At 53.0% G+C, this 17873-nt stretch overlaps 1 protein-coding gene and 1 pseudogene across 3 annotated transcripts; both read left to right on the forward strand.

The window, feature by feature from the left end:
• The first annotated feature begins 1780 nt into the window (after positions 1–1780).
• Positions 1781–3546, forward strand: LOC140710596 (putative diacylglycerol O-acyltransferase 2-like protein DGAT2L7P; annotated as a pseudogene).
• Positions 3547–4431: 885 nt separating this feature from the next.
• MOGAT3 (monoacylglycerol O-acyltransferase 3) lies at positions 4432–10801 on the forward strand. Of its 3 annotated transcripts, XM_008018468.3 has the most exons (7): positions 4432–4722; positions 4955–5062; positions 5165–5235; positions 6609–6813; positions 7057–7231; positions 9433–9635; positions 9725–10801. In XM_008018468.3, the coding sequence occupies exons 1-7, from the start codon at positions 4614–4616 to the stop codon at positions 9877–9879; spliced, it is 1026 nt and encodes a 341-aa protein (XP_008016659.1). In that variant the 5' UTR covers positions 4432–4613; the 3' UTR covers positions 9880–10801. The 3 variants fall into 3 exon arrangements, with proteins under 3 accessions (XP_008016659.1, XP_037846269.1, XP_037846268.1); XM_037990341.2 differs by lacking the exon at positions 9433–9635 and having other exon boundaries at positions 4614–4722; positions 9725–9824; XM_037990340.2 differs by having other exon boundaries at positions 4614–4722; positions 9433–9802.
• Positions 10802–17873: the final 7072 nt, after the last annotated feature.

Genomic DNA, 17873 nt, shown 5'->3' on the forward strand with positions numbered 1-17873 from the left:
CAGCTAATTGTAGTATTTTTAGTAGAGACAGGGTTTCACCATGTTGGTCAAGCTGGTCTCAAACTCCTGACCTCAAGTGATCTGCCCGCCTCAGCTTCCCAAAGTGCTGGGATTACCAGTGTGAGCCATCGCGCCTGGCCTTATCTTGACTTTTTTGAGATGGGGGGGGGTCTCACTATGTTGACCAAGCTGGTGTCGAACACCTGGCCTCAACTGATCCTCCCATCTAGGCCTCCCAAAGTGCTGGAATTACAGATGTGAGCCTCCACGGCTGGACTGGAATCCCTTTTCTTCCTCCTCTCTAGTCTTCAGGGAAAACCTCCTTTAAGGAGCCTTCCTTCCTGCTAGGTGGAGCTGATTATCTGGTTGGTTACGTTTCCATGGGATTGGGCATCGTTCTGGCCAGAGTTGGGAACCCATCTCACCCTGGGCCCCACTACCCTTGTCCTATGTCCTGTGGATGGCGGTGAGCCGAGTAGGGACAGGAGAAAACACCTCTTGGCAAGTGTTTTCTCACAGAGGCCTATGCTGCTCTTGCATGTCCTGGGCCTCAGGGACCAGCCTCAGTGACTAGCAGGTTTTCAGGCTGTTTCGATTCATGCGGGAGCCCTGCCCTTTATAAGGACACCCCATTCAGACCACCTCTCTCCTTCCCGGAGGGTCCTGGTGTGTGTGTGTGTGTGTGTTTTATTTTGTTTTGTTTTTGTTTTTTGAGACAGCCTCTATTGCCCAGGCTGGAGCGCAGTGGTACAATCATGGCTTGCTGCAGTCTCAACCTTCTGGGCTCAAGCAATCCTCCCGTCTCAGCCTCCCAAGTAGCTGAGACTACAGGCATGTGCCACCACACTTGCCTAATGTTTTTTGAGTTTTGTATTTTTTTTTTTTTTTTTTTTTGTGGTAGAGATGGGGTCTTGCTTTGTTGCCCCAGCTGGTTGAACTCCCGGGCTCAAGTTATCCTTGGCTTCTCAAAGTGTGCCTTGTTGGTTCCATCTCCCCTTCTTCTGGGACTACATCATGTGAGAAGAGGGGGACCTTGCTGCTGTCTCCCGCCCCACCATCCTCCTCCTGGGGCGCTCTGGGGCCCAGTTCTCTCTTCCCCATGTCCTCTCCGATCTTCTTCCCAAGTCCCAGGCTTTGGTTGGGTGTGGTGGTTCACACCTGTAATCCCAGCACTTTGGGAGGCCCAGGCGAGAGGATCACTTAAGGCCAGGAGTTCAAGACCAGCCTGGGCAACACAGTGAAACCCCATCTCTACACAACAAAAAACAATAGGTCTGAGCCACCGAAACTGACTAACCCCCTGACCTCTGCAGAGTTCAAACACCTCCCCCAGGCTCTGGGCCACACCCGTGGTCATCTCTGTTAGTCCCATTGATCATAGCCTTGTGAGCCCAGGTAGTGATTAGCCCTTCCTTCCCTGGGAGCATGGGCTCCAGTGTGCAGAGCTGCAAAGGGGGCGGAAAATGGGGGCGGGACCAAGGTCAAGGGTCAGGGCCAGTGTGTTGGGCCAAAAGGAGGTGTGCTTAAGAGATGGGGGTGGCCCCTGTGTGACATTCCTCCAGAATATGGCGGCCTCCTCCAGCCTTCTCCAAAGGGGTCTCCAAGTGTTTGCTGTCCTGCAATGGGTCTTCTCCTTCTTAGGGCTGCGTGAGTCCCGAAGGCCTGGGAATCTGGGCAGGGCCCCAGCAGCTGGTGGTCTGTTTTCCTTTACCCCGAGGGAGGAGGGGTAGGGAGGGAGTCTGGGGAGCAGGTGGGATGGAAGGGGGCAGAGGGAAGACTTAGTTTACACACCTGTACTGTGAGCTCCCCCTGCCCCGTCTTCCAGCCCAGGTGCGCCTGGCTCCCTGCATTCCTCGGCTGGGCTTGGATGCTGGTGGTCCTCTACCTGGCCTGGCTCTATTGGGATAGAAACACACCCAGGGCTGGAGGCCAAAGATCTGCCTGGGTTCGCAACTGGGCAGTTTGGAGACATTCCCGTGACTACTTTCCCCTCTTGGTGAGGACCTCGGGCAGTGGGGTACTGGGTGCAGTTGGGGCTTCAGAATAGACTCTTGGGACCACCATCTCCCAAAGTGCAATCTCACTGTTGGGGTGGGGTGCGCCCCTCTGCTCCCCAGCTGGTTAAAACTGCAGAGTTGCACCCCTCCTGGAACTACTCCTTTGGCTTCCACCCTCACGGGGTCCTGGTTGTGGGAGCCTTCGCCAACTTCTGCACAGAGCCCACTGGCTTCTCCTGCCTCTTCCTCGAGCTCCGGCCACACCCGCTCATGCTGCCTTGTTGGTTCCATCTCCCTTTCTTCTGGGACTACATCATGTCAGGTGGTGAGAAGAGGGGGACCTTGCTGCTGTCCCACCATCTTCCTCCTGGGGGGCTCTGGGACCCAGTTCTCTCTTCCCCATGTCCTCTCTGCTCTTCTTTCCAAGTCCTAGGCTTTGGCTGGGTGTGGTGGTTCACACCTGTAATCCCAGCACTTTGGGAGGATCACTTAAGGCCAGGAGTTCAAGACCAGCCTGGGCAACACGGTGAAACCCTATCTCCACATGTACAACAAAAAACAAAAACAAAAATTTAGCCAGGTGTGGTAGTACACACCTGTGGTCCCAGCTACTGGGAGGCTTGAGGTGGGAGGATCACTTGAGCCCTGAAGGTCAAGGGTGCAGAGAACCAAGATCAGGCCACTGCACTCCAGCTTGAGCAACAGAGCAAGACTCCATCCCCAAATAAATAAATAAATAAATAAATAAATAAATAAATAAATAAGACCCAGGCATTGAGTCCCCCAACTTCTGCCCTCTCCCCAGGTCTAGTCTCCTCTGACAAGGCCAGCACTGCCTCAGGGGTGGCCAGGTGTCCGTCCTGGCCGTGGGAGGGCCCCTGGAGGCGCTGCTGGCAAAACTCGGAGCACTGAGCTTTCGGATTCGGAATCAGAAGGGATTCGTTAAGTCAGCTCTGGAACCCGGGTGAGGACCCGAGCGTGGCCCGGTGGGGACGCCAGGGATGCCGGGCCGGGGAGGAGGAGAGCGGCGCCACCCGCGGACCCCGGGGCCAGGAGTCAGCCGCGCCCTGCTCCCCCGCGGCCTCCCTGGTGCCTGTCTTCTCCAGGGAGAACGAGCTCTTCCAGCAGTTCCCGAACCCGCCGGGCTCGTGTTGCGGAGGGTGAAGGAGGCGCTGCATCCGCTGCTAAGCGTGGCCTTGCCGCTGTTCCTTGGCCGCCGGGGCCTCCAGCTGCCCTTCCGTGCGCCCATCCGCACCGTCGGTGAGCCCCTGCCTCTGTCCCGCGATTCCTGCCCGGTGCCCGCTCCCTCCCCGTCCAGCGTTAGGGCCTCGCCACCCAGACTGGCCTTTGGCCGCCGCGCCAGCCCTGAACTCTGTCCTCGCCGATCCCCGCGGGCGGAAGGGAGAGAAGGAGGAAGGGAGGGGAGGGGGCGGACCGGGGATCCCAGTCTTCGAGGCGCACAAGGCGCGCTATGGTGTCCCCGCCGACAGGCACCTGGTCCTCCACCTAGGCGCGCCCCACCGCCTGGCCTCGCCTGTCCCCTGGGTGACTGCGGGTGGAGAAGTGAAATTAAAGACTGGCCGCTGGGCGCGGTGGCTCACCCCTGTGATCTCAGCACTTTGGGAGGCCGAGGCACGTGGATCACTTGAGGTCAGGAGTTCGAGACCTGCCTGACCATCATGGTGAAACCCCGTCTCTATTAAACATACAAAAAAAAAAAAAAAAAAAAATAGCCGGACGTAGTGGTGCACCTGTAATCCCAGCTACTCAGGAGCCTGAGGCAGGAGAATCGTTTGAACCCAGGAGATGGAGGTTGCAGTGAGCTGAGATGGTGCCACTGCACTCCAACCTGGGTGACGGAGTGAGACTCCATCTCAAAAAAAGGGAGGAGGAGGAGGAGGAGGAGGAGGAGGAGAGGAGAAGAAGAAGAAGGAGAAGGAGAAGGAGAAGGAGAAGAAGAAGAGGAGGAGGAGGAGGAGGAGGAGGAGGAAGAAGAAGAAGGAAGAAGAAAAAAAGGAGGAGGAGGAGGAGGAGGAGAAGGAGAAAGAAGAAGAAGAAGGAGGAGAAGGAGGAGGAAGAAGAATAATTAAATGTGGGAAACAGACCTGCAGCCTATGTGTGTGTATTTGCACAGCGGGGGAGGTCAAGGTAGGGGTAATTCCTGGAGATGTGGACCAGGCCCTGCCCCCCAAACTAGAGGTCAAATAGTCTCAGCAGGGCTCCTGGCCCCTGCCAGCACCTGGAACCCAATGGCTGGGCTAGCCAGATCACTCTTGTCCACTCCAACATCAATTCCTGGGGCACTCAGGTGTCACCTCTCCCTTGCACACCCTTTATGCCTCCCAGCCCCACCCAGCAGCCAGCCCAGGCTGGTGACTGACAGGAAGTTCAAAGATCAGGCTGAGAAAAAACCCGGTGACATCTGGGGCTCTGAATCCAAAGGTCTCCCCACTCACATACCTGGGGACACACGCTACTCCGGGAGGTGATTTTCGACTTAGCCAGGCCCCCAAGGTTGGGCTGCTGTACGGAGAAAGTCTGCCCAGGTCCACATCCGAGCCTTCATCGTTTGTCCTCTGGGTTCTGGGGTCCTGCTGGAAGAGGGGAGCTTCTGCAATGGGAGTTGCCACAGCCCCACCGCCCCCCACCACCTCCAAAACCCTACAGAAGCAGTATCTAGAAGCAGTGGGCGCCTACCAATATGTGCTCACTTTCCTCTTCATGGGTGAGAACAGGGGAGGCATGGGTGCCTGGGGTCTGCCAGGGGAGTAGGCCTTGGAGGGAGAGTGGCTGGGCTGCTGACTTGCATGCCTAAGGACAGTGAGCAGGTGACTGGTCTGGGAGAGGGCCAGAGGAGATAGCTGCTTGATCTGAAGGGGAGGAAGGGAAGGGAGCAGCTGGAGGGAATGATGGAGTTTCAGAAGTGAACTCTCTTTTCTTCCTCATCCTTCACCCAGGCCCTTTCTTCTCCCTTCTTGTCTTTGTCCTCCTCTTCACATCACTCTGGACCTTCTCTGTTGTTTACTTGGTGTGGCTCTACATGGACTGGGACACACCCAACCAAGGTGAGCTCTGGATGGGGGCCCAGGTAGCCAGAGATGGTGGGGACATGGGGGTAAGGGGAGGTGGCTCCAGGAGTTCTTCCACCAGTATCTCATTGTCTGCAGGTGGAAGGCGTTCGGAGTGGATAAGGAACCAGGCAATTTGGAGACAACTAAGGGATTATTATCCTGTCAAGGTGATGGGTCACCCTGAAGAAACACTGCTTCCTCCCTCTCCCCATCTCCCACACCTAGGAGGCCTTCCCTGTGCTGGGGCCTGAGCTCCCCGCTGCCTAAACTCAGGCAGGGGACAGGGAATGGATAGTGGGTTTTGTTTTGTTTTTGTTTTTGTTTTTTTTTGAGACAGAGTCTCACTCTGTCACCCAGGCTGGAGTCCAGTGGTGTGATGTTGGCTCACTGCAAGCTCCGCCTCCCGGGTTCACACCATTCTCCTGCCTCAACCTCCCGAGTAGCTGGGACTACAGGCGCCCGTCACCATGCCCGGCTAATTTTTTTGCATTTTTAGTAGAGATGGGGTTTCACCATGGTAGCCAGGATGGTCTCGATCTCCTGACCTCGTGATCCGCCTGCCTTGGCCTTCCAAAGTGCTGGGATTACAGGCATAAGCCACCACGCCCAGCCTTGTTTTAAGACCGAGTCTCCTTCTGTCGCGGAGGCTGGAGGGTAGTGGTACAATCTCAGCTCACTGCAACCTCCACCTCCTGGGTTCAAGCTATTCTCATGCTTCAGCCTCCCTAGTAGCTGGGATTATAGGCGCCCGCCACCATGCCTGGCTAATTTTTGTAGTTTTAGTAGAGACAGGTTTCAACATGTTGGTCAGGCTGGTCTCAAACTCCTGGCCTCAAGTGATCCAGCTGCCTCGGCCTCCCAAAGTGCTGGGATTACAGCCATGAGCCACTGCGCCCGGCTTGGGAGTGGATGATGTTCAAGAGTGGGCCCTTGGTGGGGCACCATGGCTCATACCTATAATCCCAGCACTTTGGGAGGCCGAAGTGGGAGGATCGCTTGAGCCCAGGAGTTAGAGGCTGCAGTGAGCCATGACTGCACTACTGTACTCCAGCCTGAGCAACAGAGTGAGACCCTGTCCCTAAAAAAAATAATAATAAAAAGAGGCTGGGTGCAGTGGCTCAAGCCTATAATCCCAGCACTTTGGGAGGCCAAGGTGGGCAGATCACAAGGTCAGGAGTTCAAGACCAACCTGGCCAACATGGTGAAACTGCGTCTCTACTAAAAATACAAAAATTAGCTGGGCATGGTGGCACGTGCCTGCAATCCCAGCTACTAGGGAGGCTGAGGCAGGAGAATAGCTTGAACCTGGATGGAGAGGCGGAGGTTGCAGTGAGCCGAAATCGCGCCACTGCACCTCAGCCTGGGCTACAGAGTGAGACTCCGTCTCAAAAACAAACAAACAAACAAACAAAAAACAAACCTGGGCCCTTGACTGTATCCGAAGAACCTTTAACTCGAAACTCTGTTGGGGTGGAGGGCCCCTCTTTTCAACCAGTGTCTTGCCTTCCATCCTCCCTTCATCCTGCTCAACACCCGGAAGCTGGTGAAAACGGCAGAGCTGCCCCCGGATCAGAACTACGTGCTAGGTGCCCACCCTCATGGGATCATGTGTACAGGCTTCCTCTGTAATTTCTCCACCGAGAGCAATGGCTTCTCCCAGCTCTTCCCAGGGCTCCGGCCCTGGTTAGCCGTGCTGGCTGGCCTCTTCTACCTCCCGGTCTATCGCGACTACATCATGTCTTTTGGTGAGCCCAGTGGGAGGAGGTGACTCCTAACCAGATGTTCCCCAGCCCCTCTGGGATCCCCCCCCCATAATAAGTCCCCCACCCGGGACAGGGGCCAGCCTGAGCATTGGCCAGACTTGCAGTGAGAATTTGGGTAGGTTCCCTGCCTTGGAGATGGGGATGGCTTTAAACTGAAGGCTGGGTGAGGGGCGAGGGTGCTGTGGAGGCAGATGAGGACTACTTTCCTCCACCTCCTGCCCACAGGACTCTGTCCCGTAAGCCGCCAGAGCCTGGACTTCATCCTGTCCCAGCCCCAGCTCGGGCAGGCCGTGGTCATCATGGTGGGGGGTGCGCACGAGGCCCTGTATTCAGTCCCCGGGGAGCACTGCCTCACACTCCAGAAGCGCAAAGGCTTCGTGCGCCTGGCGCTGAGGCACGGGTGAGTGCGCGGGCAGGCCCTACCTGTCAGTTCTCTGTTGGTTTATGCCCTCTCTCAGTCCCCAGACATCTAGGTCCCTGTAGGGGGGATCTGGGTGCCCAGAGACCAGCGCTGTGCCCTGCACCGAGGCCCACGTGGGCTCTCCAGGGCATGACTCGGTGCCAAACATGGGGCCGGCTTACCCCAGCCTCCCTTCCACCTCCGTGGAGACAAAACCATAATGCAAATAGCAGGGCCCTCGGGCTCAGAAGCCCTGTCTTCCCTCTCTGACCCCATCTCAAAAGCAAAACCTTGTGCTTGTTTCTCTTTTTGTTATTGTTGTTGAGACAGAGTCTGGCTCTGTGGCCCAGGCTTGAGTGCAATGGCGTGGTCTCGGCTCACTGCAACCTCCGCCTCCCCGGTTCAAGTGATTCTCCTGTCTCAGCCTCCAGAGTAGCTGGGACTACAGGCGCCCACCACCACACCGAGCTAATTTTTATATTTTTAGTAGAGACGGGGTTTCACCATTTTGGCCAGGCTGGTCTCCAACTCCTGACCCCAAGTGATCCGCCCACCTCAGCCTCCCAAAGTATTGGGATTACAGGTGTGGTTAGTCACAAAACCCACAGTGCTGGGATTATAGGCGTGAGCCACCATGCCCGGCCAGACTTGTTTCTTTACTTGTGAAGAGGGCTGATACCTACCTTGCCACAATGTTGTTATTGCAAAGACTGAGAGAAAATGACTATGAGAAGGCCCACTACACAATTCAAGAAGAGTGAGTCCTGGCTGGGTGTGGTGGTTCACACCTGCAATCCCAGTGCTTTGGGAGGCCAAGGCAGGAAGATCTCTTGAAGCCAGGAGTTCAAGACCAGCCTGGGCAATGTAGGGAGACCTCATTCTCTACAAAAATATATTTTAAAAAAATTAGCCAGGTGTGGTAGTGCTCGCCTGAAGTTTCAGCTACTCGGGAGGCTGACGTGGGAGTATGACTTGAGCCAAGGAGGTTGAAGCTGCAGCAAGCTATGATTGTACCACTGCCCTCCAGCCTGGGCAAGAGAGCAAGGCCTTGTCTCTTTTTAAAAAATTTAATTTATGTATTTATTTTAAATTTTCTAATTTTTAATTTTTTTAATTGTTGGAGATGGAGTCTCGCTCTGTTATCCAGGCTTGAGTGCAGTGATGCGATCTTGGCTCACTGCAACCTCTACCTCCTGAGTTCAAGCAGTTCTCCTGTCTCAGCCTCCCAAGTACCTGGGATTACAGGTGCACATCACCACATCGGTTAATTTTTGTATTTTTAGTAGAGATGGGGTTTCACCGTATTGGTCAGGGTGGTCTTGAACTCCTGACCTCAGGTGATACACCCACCTGGACCTCCCAAAGTGTTGGGATTACAGGCGTGAGCCACCGCGTATAGCTATTTATTTTTTGAGAGTCTCACTCTGTCACCCAGACTGAAGTGCAGTGGTGCGATCTTGGCTCACTGCAACCTCTGCCTTCCAGGTTCAAGCAATTATTATTATTATTATTATTTTTGAGACGGAGTCTCGCTCTGTCGCCCAGCCTGGAGTGCAGTGGCACAATCTCGGCTCACTGCAAGCTCCACCTCCCAGGTTCACGCCATTCTCCTGCCTCAGCCTCCCAAGTAGCTGGGACTACAGGCGCCCGCCACCACGCCCAGCTAATTTTTTATATTTTTAGTAGAGACGGAGTTTCACCGTGTTAGCCAGGATGGTCTTGATCTCCTGACCTCGTGATCCACCCGCCTCGGCCTCCCAAAGTGCTGGGATTACAGGCGTGAGCCACCACGCCCAGCGTCAAGCAATTATTGTACCTCAGCCTCTGTAGTAGCTGGAATTACAGGTACGCACCTCCACACCTGGCTAATTTTTATATTTTTGCAGAGACGGGGGTTTCACCATGTTGGCCAGGCTGGTCTCCAACTCCTGACCTCAAATGATCCTCCCCTCAGCCTCCCAAAGTGCTGGGATTACAGGTGTGGTTAGTCACAAAACCCTCTCTCTAAAACAAAGAAAAAGAACAAGAAAGAAATGTGAGTCCTGTCTTCTAGATCTTTCTTTGTAGCCATAGTCATATGCTTTGAATGGCCCTGGAAAGTAGCATCTGGATGTAGTGGGAGGGACTTGCAGCCCCTGGGGGTGCCCATCTGGGAGCAGCCTAGCAGCCTGAGCCCCCTCTTCTCTCTTGCTCCTTCCCAGGGCGTCCCTGGTGCCCGTGTACTCCTTTGGGGAGAATGACATCTTTAGACTTAAGGCTTTTGCCACAGGCTCCTGGCAGCATTGGTGCCAGCTCACCTTCAAGAAGCTCATGGGCTTCTCTCCTTGCATCTTCTGGGGTCGCGGCCTCTTCTCAGCTACCTCCTGGGGCCTGCTGCCCTTTGCTGCGCCCATCACCACTGTGGGTGAGTGCCCACCTCCGGGGGGACAGCCACCAGCCGCTGAGTGGGCATCAGGGACCCCCTCACCCACCTATGTCTCCCTCTCCCTGCAGTGGGCCGCCCCATCCCGGTCCCCCAGCGCCTCCGCCCCACCGAGGAGGAAGTCAATCACTATCATGCCCTCTACATGAAGGCCCTGGAGCAGCTCTTTGAGGAGCACAAGGAAAGCTGTGGGGTCCCCGCTTCCACCTGCCTCACCTTCATCTAGGCCTTATGCTGAGCCCCTGAGCTTAAGGCACTGAGACCTCCATCCACTGTGGACTCCATGCCTCCAATAAAAGGTAGTTCTGGGCCCAGCGCAGTGCCTCATGCCTATAATCCCAGTACTTTGGGAGGCCGAGGTGGGAGGATCGCTTGAGCCCAGGAGTTGAAGACCAGCCTGGGCAACATAGTGAGACTTCATTTCTACAAAGATTAAAAAATAATATTGCTAATTAGCCGGGCATGATGGCATGTGCCTGTGATCCCAGCTACTCGGGAGGCTGAGGCAGACCTGCTTGAACCCGGGAGGTGGAGGTTACAGTGAGCTGAGATCGCACCACTGTACTCCAGCCTGGGCAACACAGCAAGACTCAATCTCAAAAAAAAAAAAAAAAAAAAAAAGAGTTGTTAAAGCTATAGTAGGCTGGGTGTGGTGGCTCATGCCCGTAATCCCAACACTTTGGGAAGCCGAGGCAGGTGGATCACCTGAGGTCAGGAGTGCAAGACCAGCCTGGCCAACATGGCAAAACCCCCTCTTTACTAAAAATACAAAAAGTAGCCGGGCATGGTGGCTCATGCCTATAATCCCAGCTACTCGGGAGGCTGAGGCAGGAGAATCGCTTGAACCCAGGAAGCAGAGGTTGCGGTGAGCTGAGATCGCACCACTGCACTCCAGTCTGGGCAACAGAGTGAGATTCCATCTCAAAAAAAAAAAAAGTTGTTAAATCTATAATCGTTCTGGAAGTGAACATGGCCAGGCATGACTCGCCCCCATCCTGGTGTGCTGCAAAGCTGCTGCCTTAGATCGGGTATCAGGACCCTGAACTGTCCTCCCAGTGAGAGTTCAGTCTGTGGCATGACCTTGGACAAGCCTCTTCCTTTTGCCTGTTTACTTCTTTGTCTGTAAATAAAGGCATCTGCTTAGCAAAGAGCTGTTGCGCATTGAGGTGGAGTTAGGAGCGAGGATGTGTGGAGGGGCAGGCTTTGAAGAGTGAACAGGATTTAGGTGGAGGTGAAGTTAGGGTAGATGGCGGAATTCCAAGAGCTAAAGGTAAGAGCAGTGAAGGACACTTAACAGGACGGGGAAATGGTACCATCACCAGTGAAGGAAAGATAGAGTTAAGAACACAGCTTACGGCCAGGCGCCGTGGCTCATGCCTGTAATCCCAGCACTTTGGGAGGCCGAAGCAGGTGGATCATGAGGTCAAGAGATCAAGACCATGCTGGACAACATGGTGAAGCCCTGTCTCTACTAAAAACACAAAAATTAGCTGGGCGTGGTGGTGCTCTCCTGTAGTCTCAGCTACTCAGGGGGCTGAGGCAGGAGAATCGCTTGAACCCTGGTGGCAGAAGTTGCAGTGAGCCAAGATCATGCCACTGCACTCTAGCCTAGCCAATAGAGTGAGACTCTGTAAAAAAAAAAAAAAAAAAAAAGGCCGGGCGCAGTGGCTCAAGCCTGTAATCCCAGCACTTTGGGAGGCTGAGACCGGCGGATGACGAGGTCAGGAGATCGAGACCACCCTGGCTAACACGGTGAAACCCCGTCTCTACTAAAAGAAAATACAAAAAACTAGCCGGGTGAGGTGGCGCGCGCCTGTAGTCCCAGCTACTCAGGAGGCTGAGGCAGGAGAATGGCATAAACCCGGGAGGTGGAGCTTGCAGTGAGCTGAGATCCGGCCACTGCACTCCAGCCTGGGTGACAGAGGGAGACTCCGTCTCAAAAAAAAAAAAAAAGGCCGGGCGCGGTGGCTCAAGCCTGTAATCCCAGCACTTTGGGAGGCCGAGATGGGTGGATCACGAGGTCAGGAGATCGAGACCATCCTGGCTAACACGGTGAAACCCCATCTCTACTAAAAATACAAAAAAATTAGCCGGGCGTGGTGGCAGGCGCCTGTAGTCCCAGCTACTCGGGAGGCTGAGGCAGGAGAATGGCGTGAACCCAGGAGGCGGAGCTTGCAGTGAGCCGAGATAGTGCCACTGCACTCCAGCCTGGGCGACAGAGCAAGACTCCGCCTCAAAAAAAAAAAAAAAAAGACAGCATTCTTTTTTTTCTTTCTTTCTTTTTTGCTCAGTATTTGAGTTTAGCATTTGGCTCAAAATTACAGATGGTTTTGAAGATTAAATGAAGATTAAATCTTAATTAAGATCTAAGGATTTAGAACAAAGACTGGCACAAAATAGGAGCCAGTCAGCGTTTGTATCATCATCCTCACCACTATCATCCTTAGAGGCACGGTACTGGTAAAGTGAGGGGCTGAGACTAAATGGTCTAAGAGCCCTGGTATGGCCAGACATGGTGCCTCATGCCTGTAATTCCAGCATGTTGGGAGGCTGAGGTGGGAGAATCACTTGAGCTCAGGAGTCTGAGACCAGCTTCAGCAACACAGTGAAACCCCATGTCTATGAAAAATACTAGAAATTAGGGCCAGGTGCGGTGGCTTATGCCTGTAATCCCAGCACTTTGGGAGGCCAAGGCGGGAGGATCAAATGAGGTCGGGAGTTCCACACCAGCCTGACTAACATGGAGAAACCCAGTCTCTACTAAAAATACAAAATTAACTGGGCATGGTGGCACACGCCTGTAGACCCAGCTACTCAGGAGGCTAAGGCGGGAGAATTGCTTGAACCCGGGAGGCGGAGGTTGTGATGAGCCGAGATCACGCCATTGCACTCCAGCCTGGGCAACAAGAGTGAAACTCCAGCTTAAAAAAAAAAAAAAAAAAAAGGGAAGAAAGAAAGAAAAAAGAAAAATACTAGAAATTAACCAGATGTGGTGGCTTATGATTGTCATCCCAGCTACTTGGGAGGCAGAGGTGGGAGACTCTCTTGAGCCTAGGAGGTCAAGGCTGCAGTGAGCCGAGATCCTGCCGCTGTACTCCAGCCTGGGTAACAAAGCGAGAGACCTGTCTCAAACAAACAAACGAAAAGAGCCCTGGGGTGGTCACAGTATCCTCCTACTTTGGTCAATCCTATTTGCTGGCTGGCTTTGTGTATTCAGGACTTCATCAAGAATAACTCATTGGAATGTAATTGGAATGTCCTGTATTTGCTTCTACCATCCTGTAAAATTTATTTGTGGGAAGAATTTTCCCTTTATTGGATGAAAATCTGGGCAGTCCCATGACTTCCCTGGGTCATTCTCAGATAATAAGTTCTACATTCATTTTAAGTTGGAGCACAGAAATGTTTCATTCAGGCCAGGCACGGTGGCTTATGCCTGTAAGCCCAGCACTTTAGGAGGCCAAGGCAGGAGGATCACTTGAGACCAGGAGTTCAAGACCAGCCTGGCCAACATAGTGAAAACCAGTCTCTACCAAAAATACAAAAATTAACTGGGCATAGTGGTGGGTGTCTCTAATCCCAGCTACTCTGGAGGCTGAGGCAGGAGAATTGCTTCAATCCAGAGGCGGAGGTTGCAGTGAGCCAAGATAGCACCACTGCACTCCAGCCTGGGTGACAAAGTGAGACTCTTGTCAAAAAATAAAAATAAATCAGCTCCGGGTTTGAGTAACCTCAGCCTGGATACCCTTGGAGTACAGGCAAGCCTCGACGTGGCCACTTGTCCTTCCCTCTTTCCTGCTGTGGCAGCATTCAACCAGTCACAATCCGGCCAATAGATTTCTCTAGTGGGCACATTTTCCAGACACTGGGGATGGGCTGGGTGTGGTAGTGCTCATCTGTCATTCCAGAGTTTGAGATGCCAAGGTGGCAGGATCGCTTGAGGCCAGGAGTTACAGGCTGAGCCAAGACTGCACCACAGCACTCCAGCCTGGACAACAGAGCACAATCCTGTCTTTTAATAAAGGGGAAGAAGCAGCAGCGTTGGCGGCGTTATGAGCTCAGCCTGTCGCTTTCTTTCGGGGCTATTCTCTCCTGCCATCCTCCATGTGGCCACCAGAGGGCGGTCTCTACACAGAAGGCAAATCTGTCCCTCTTCCTTGAAGTCCTTGGGAGGGGCTAGCCAGCCTCTGCCTACAGGCTGGGTCCAAGGTGCGGCCCCACCCGGGGCAGACAACCCAGAACTGCTTGTTCTTGCAAACGAGGCTGTGTTTCAGCCCTGGGCGTTACTCAGGCTGTCCCCTCCCACCTGAGGGACCCAGCCCCTCTTATCTGGAAGGGGACTTTCAAGACTCAGTTTCGGTTCCATTTCCAAGACACCTTCCCCAACCTGCCAACCTGCCGGGCTGGTCCAGGGCCCTCCTCGCCATCCGCATAGCTCTGCTTAAAGATCTATCACGGGCCAGGCGCGGTGGCTCAAGCCTGTAATCCCAGCACTTTGGGAGGCCAAGGTGGGCGGATCATGAGGTCAGGAGATCGAGACCATCCTGGCTAACACGGTGAAACCCCGTCTCTACTAAAAAATACAAAAAACTAGCCGGGCGTGGTGGCGGGCGCCTGTAGTCCCAGCTACTCGGGAGGCTGAGGCAGGAGGATGGCGTAAACCCAGGAGGCGGAGCTCGAAGTGAGCTGAGATCTCACCACTGCACTCCAGCCTGGGTGACAGAGCGAGACTCCGTCTCAAAAAAAAAAAAAAAAAAAAAAGATCTGTCACGACCTTCTCCAGGCTGGCCAACATGGCGAAAACCCATCTATACTAAAAATACAAAAATTAGCTGGGCATGGTGACAGGTGCCCGTGATCCCAGGGACTTGGGAGGCTGAGGCAGGAGAACCACTTGAACCCAGGAGGCGAAGGTTGCAGTGAGCAGAGATTGTGCCACTGAAGTCCAGCCTAGATGACAGGGTGAGACTCCATTTCAAAAAAAAAAAAAAAAAGAAAAAAAAAACTATTACGACTTTCTGTGCTTTTTGGTTGTTTGTTTTGCTATTTTGTTTTTTTGACGCAGGGTCTAGCTCTGTCACCCAGGCTGGAGTGTAGTGGTTCCACCATTTTGCCCGGGCTGGTCTTGAATTCCTGGGCTGGAGCAATCCTCCTGCCTTGGCCTCGCAAAGTGCTGGGATTACAGGTGTGAGCCACCGCACCTGGCCCTCTGTGTTGCTTTAAAACAGCAATTTATCAAAAAATTAAATAACTTGAGCATCAGTAAGAAAGGCAACTTCAGGCTGGGCGCTGTGGCTCACGCCTGTAATCCGAGCACTTTGTGAGGCCAAGGTGGGTGGATCATGAGGTCAAGAGATCGAGACCACCCTGGCCAACATGGTGAAATCCCGTCTCTACTGAAAATACAAAAATTAGCTGGGCATGGTGGTGTGCACCTGTAGTCTCAGCTACTCGGAAGGCTGACGCAGGAGAATCACTTAAACCTAGGAGGCGGAGGTTGCAGTGAGCTGAGATTGTGCCATTGCACTCCAGCCTGGCGACAGAACAAGACTCCATCTGAAAAAAAAAAAAAAAAAGGCAGGCAACTGCATTGGATTGAAACACATTAAACATGCTTCAATCCGTGGGTTCTTTTTTTTTGAGATGGAGTCTGGCTCTGTTGCCCAGGCTGGAGTGCAGTGGCACAATGTCGGCTCACTGCAACCTCCACCTCCTGGGTTCAAGCAATTCTCCTGCCTCAGCCTCCCAAGTAGCTGGGACTACAGGGATGTGCCACCACACCCAGATAATTTTGGGTTTTTTTTTTTTTTTTTTTTTTTTTTTTTGTGGAGACAGGGTTTCACCAAGTTGGCCAGGCTGGTCTCGAATTCCTGGCCTCAAGTGATCCGCCTGCCTTGGCCTCCCAAATTGCTGGGATTACAAGAGTGAGCTGCCGTGCCCAGCCAACAAGAGCGAAGAGGCTGACCAACATGGCAAAACCCCATCTCTACTAAAAATACAAAATTAGCTGGGTGTGGCGGCGCATGCCTGTAATGCCAGCTACTTGGGAGGCTGAGGCAGGAGAATCACTTGAACCCGAGAGGTGGAAGTTGCCGTGAGCCGAGATTGCGCCACTGCACTCCAGCCTGGACAAGAGCGAAACTCCGTCTCAAAAAATCTCTCTCTCTCTCTCTCAAAGTTTTGGAATCTGGGACGTCCAAGATCAAAGCACCAGCTGAAATGGTGTCTGGAGAGGGTTCACTTCATCACAGGTGTCATCGTCTCGCCCTAACCTCACACGGAGAAGGGAGGAGGGTCTCTCTCAGGTCTCTTTTTTAAGGGCACTGTGCTATTATCTATATATCCATTTATAGATCCTATATATGGGTCCGAGGTTCTCGGCTCATAACTCCCAAAGCCTTTGTTATTTCCTAAGTAACTAAAACAATCAGCCCTTCTCTTGTTAGAGTAGTTGGCCTATGTCCTCAATTCCCGAAGCAACTTCGGAACAGCCTCAGAGCGATAAAAGTGAAAGACGGTCTTTTGTTAGAATGTGGGGGCACTTTTGACCTCAGAAGCAGGCTTCAGAAAACACAATCTCTCTGTCTCTGACCTCCTCCTGGCCTCCTCTCTCCTGCTCCTTTTTCTCACCTAGGCAGGCCATAGAAACTAAAAATATACTGGAATCTTCCCCTGCCGTTCTGTCTGAAGCTGGTTATTAAGAGATGCTCTGACCTACCTTGTCTGCTTATGGGTTGTGAGACCCTCATTTCAGAAGGGGTCCTGCCCTGGAGGAAGGAGCACTATACAGAGAGAGGCCGAGGAGAATCTGAACAGACAGGCCTGGCTGGGTTTTCCCACTCGGTCTGTTAGTATTAGGTCGTACCCCTTTTGTCCAATCACATTTCTTTCTTTCTTTCTTTTTCTTTTTTTTTTTTTTTTTTTGAGACAGAGTTTTGCTCTTGTGTTGCCCAGGCTGGAGTGCAATGGCGTGATCTCAGCTCACCGCCACCTCCGCCTCGCAGGTTCAAGCAATTCTTCTGCCTCAGCCTCCCGAGTAGCTGGGATTACAGGCATGTGCCACCACACCCGGCTAATTTTGTATTTTTAGTAGAGACGGGGTTTCGCCATGTTGGTCAGGCTGGTCTTGAACTCCCGACCTCTAGTGATCCGCCCACCTCGTCCTCCCAAAGTGCTGGGATTACAGGTGTGAGCCACCACGCCCGGCTTTCAATCACATTTCCACACAGGTGTCAATCATGCCTATTCAAGGAAACCCCTGTAAAAGGCCCAAGAGGACTGGGTTTGGTGAGCTTCTAGTTAGGTGAAAATGTGGAGGTTCTCAGAGGGTGGTGCACTCTGAGAGGACATGGAGTTCCAAACCCCACTCCCCGTTCCTCACCTTAGGCACATCTTCAACTGTATAGTTTTGTTTTCTTTTTTCTGAGACAGGGTCTCACTCTGTCACCCAGGCTGAAATGCGGCCTCCGCTTCCTGGGTTCAAGTAATCCTCCTGCCTCAGCCTCCCAAGTAGCTGGGATTACAGGCATGTGCCACCACGCCTGGTTAATTTTTATATTTTTAATAGAGGGGGGTTTGGCCATGTTGGCCAGGCTGGTCTTGAACTCCTGGCCTCAAGTGATCTTCCTGCCTTGGTCTCCCAAAGGGCTGGGATTACAGGCATGATCCCAGCTCTGTTTTTGTTTGTTTGTTTTTGTTTTTGAGACAGGCTCTCACTCTGTCGCTCAGGCTGGAGTGCAGTGGCACCATCACAGCTCACTGCAACCTCCGCCTCCCTGGCCCAAGCGATCCCCCTGCTTCAGCCTCTCAAGTAGCTGGGACTGTAGGCTTGCACCACCATGCCTGGCTAATTTTTTTTGTATTTTTTGTACAGACAGGGTTTCATCATGTTGCATAAGCTGGTCTCGAACTCCTGAGCCCAAGTAATCCTTTCTCTTTGGCCTCCCAAAGTGCTACGCTTACAGACTTGAGCCACTGCCTCCAGCCAATCTGTATCCTTTTTTTTTCTTTTTTTTTTGTTTGTTTGTTTTATTTTTAGAGATGGGGTCTTGCTGTGTTGCCCAGGCTGGTCTCGAATTCCTGGCCTCAAGCAGTCCTCTCACCTCAGCCTCCCAAAGTACTGAGATTACAAACATGAGTCACCACACCTGGCACATCTGTATCCTTTGTAATATCCTTTAGAATAAACAGGTGAATATAAGTGAGTGATTCCTTGAGTTC

Source organism: Chlorocebus sabaeus, chromosome 28 (genome assembly GCF_047675955.1).
Source record: "Chlorocebus sabaeus isolate Y175 chromosome 28, mChlSab1.0.hap1, whole genome shotgun sequence".
NCBI classification, from domain to species: domain Eukaryota; kingdom Metazoa; phylum Chordata; class Mammalia; order Primates; family Cercopithecidae; genus Chlorocebus; species Chlorocebus sabaeus.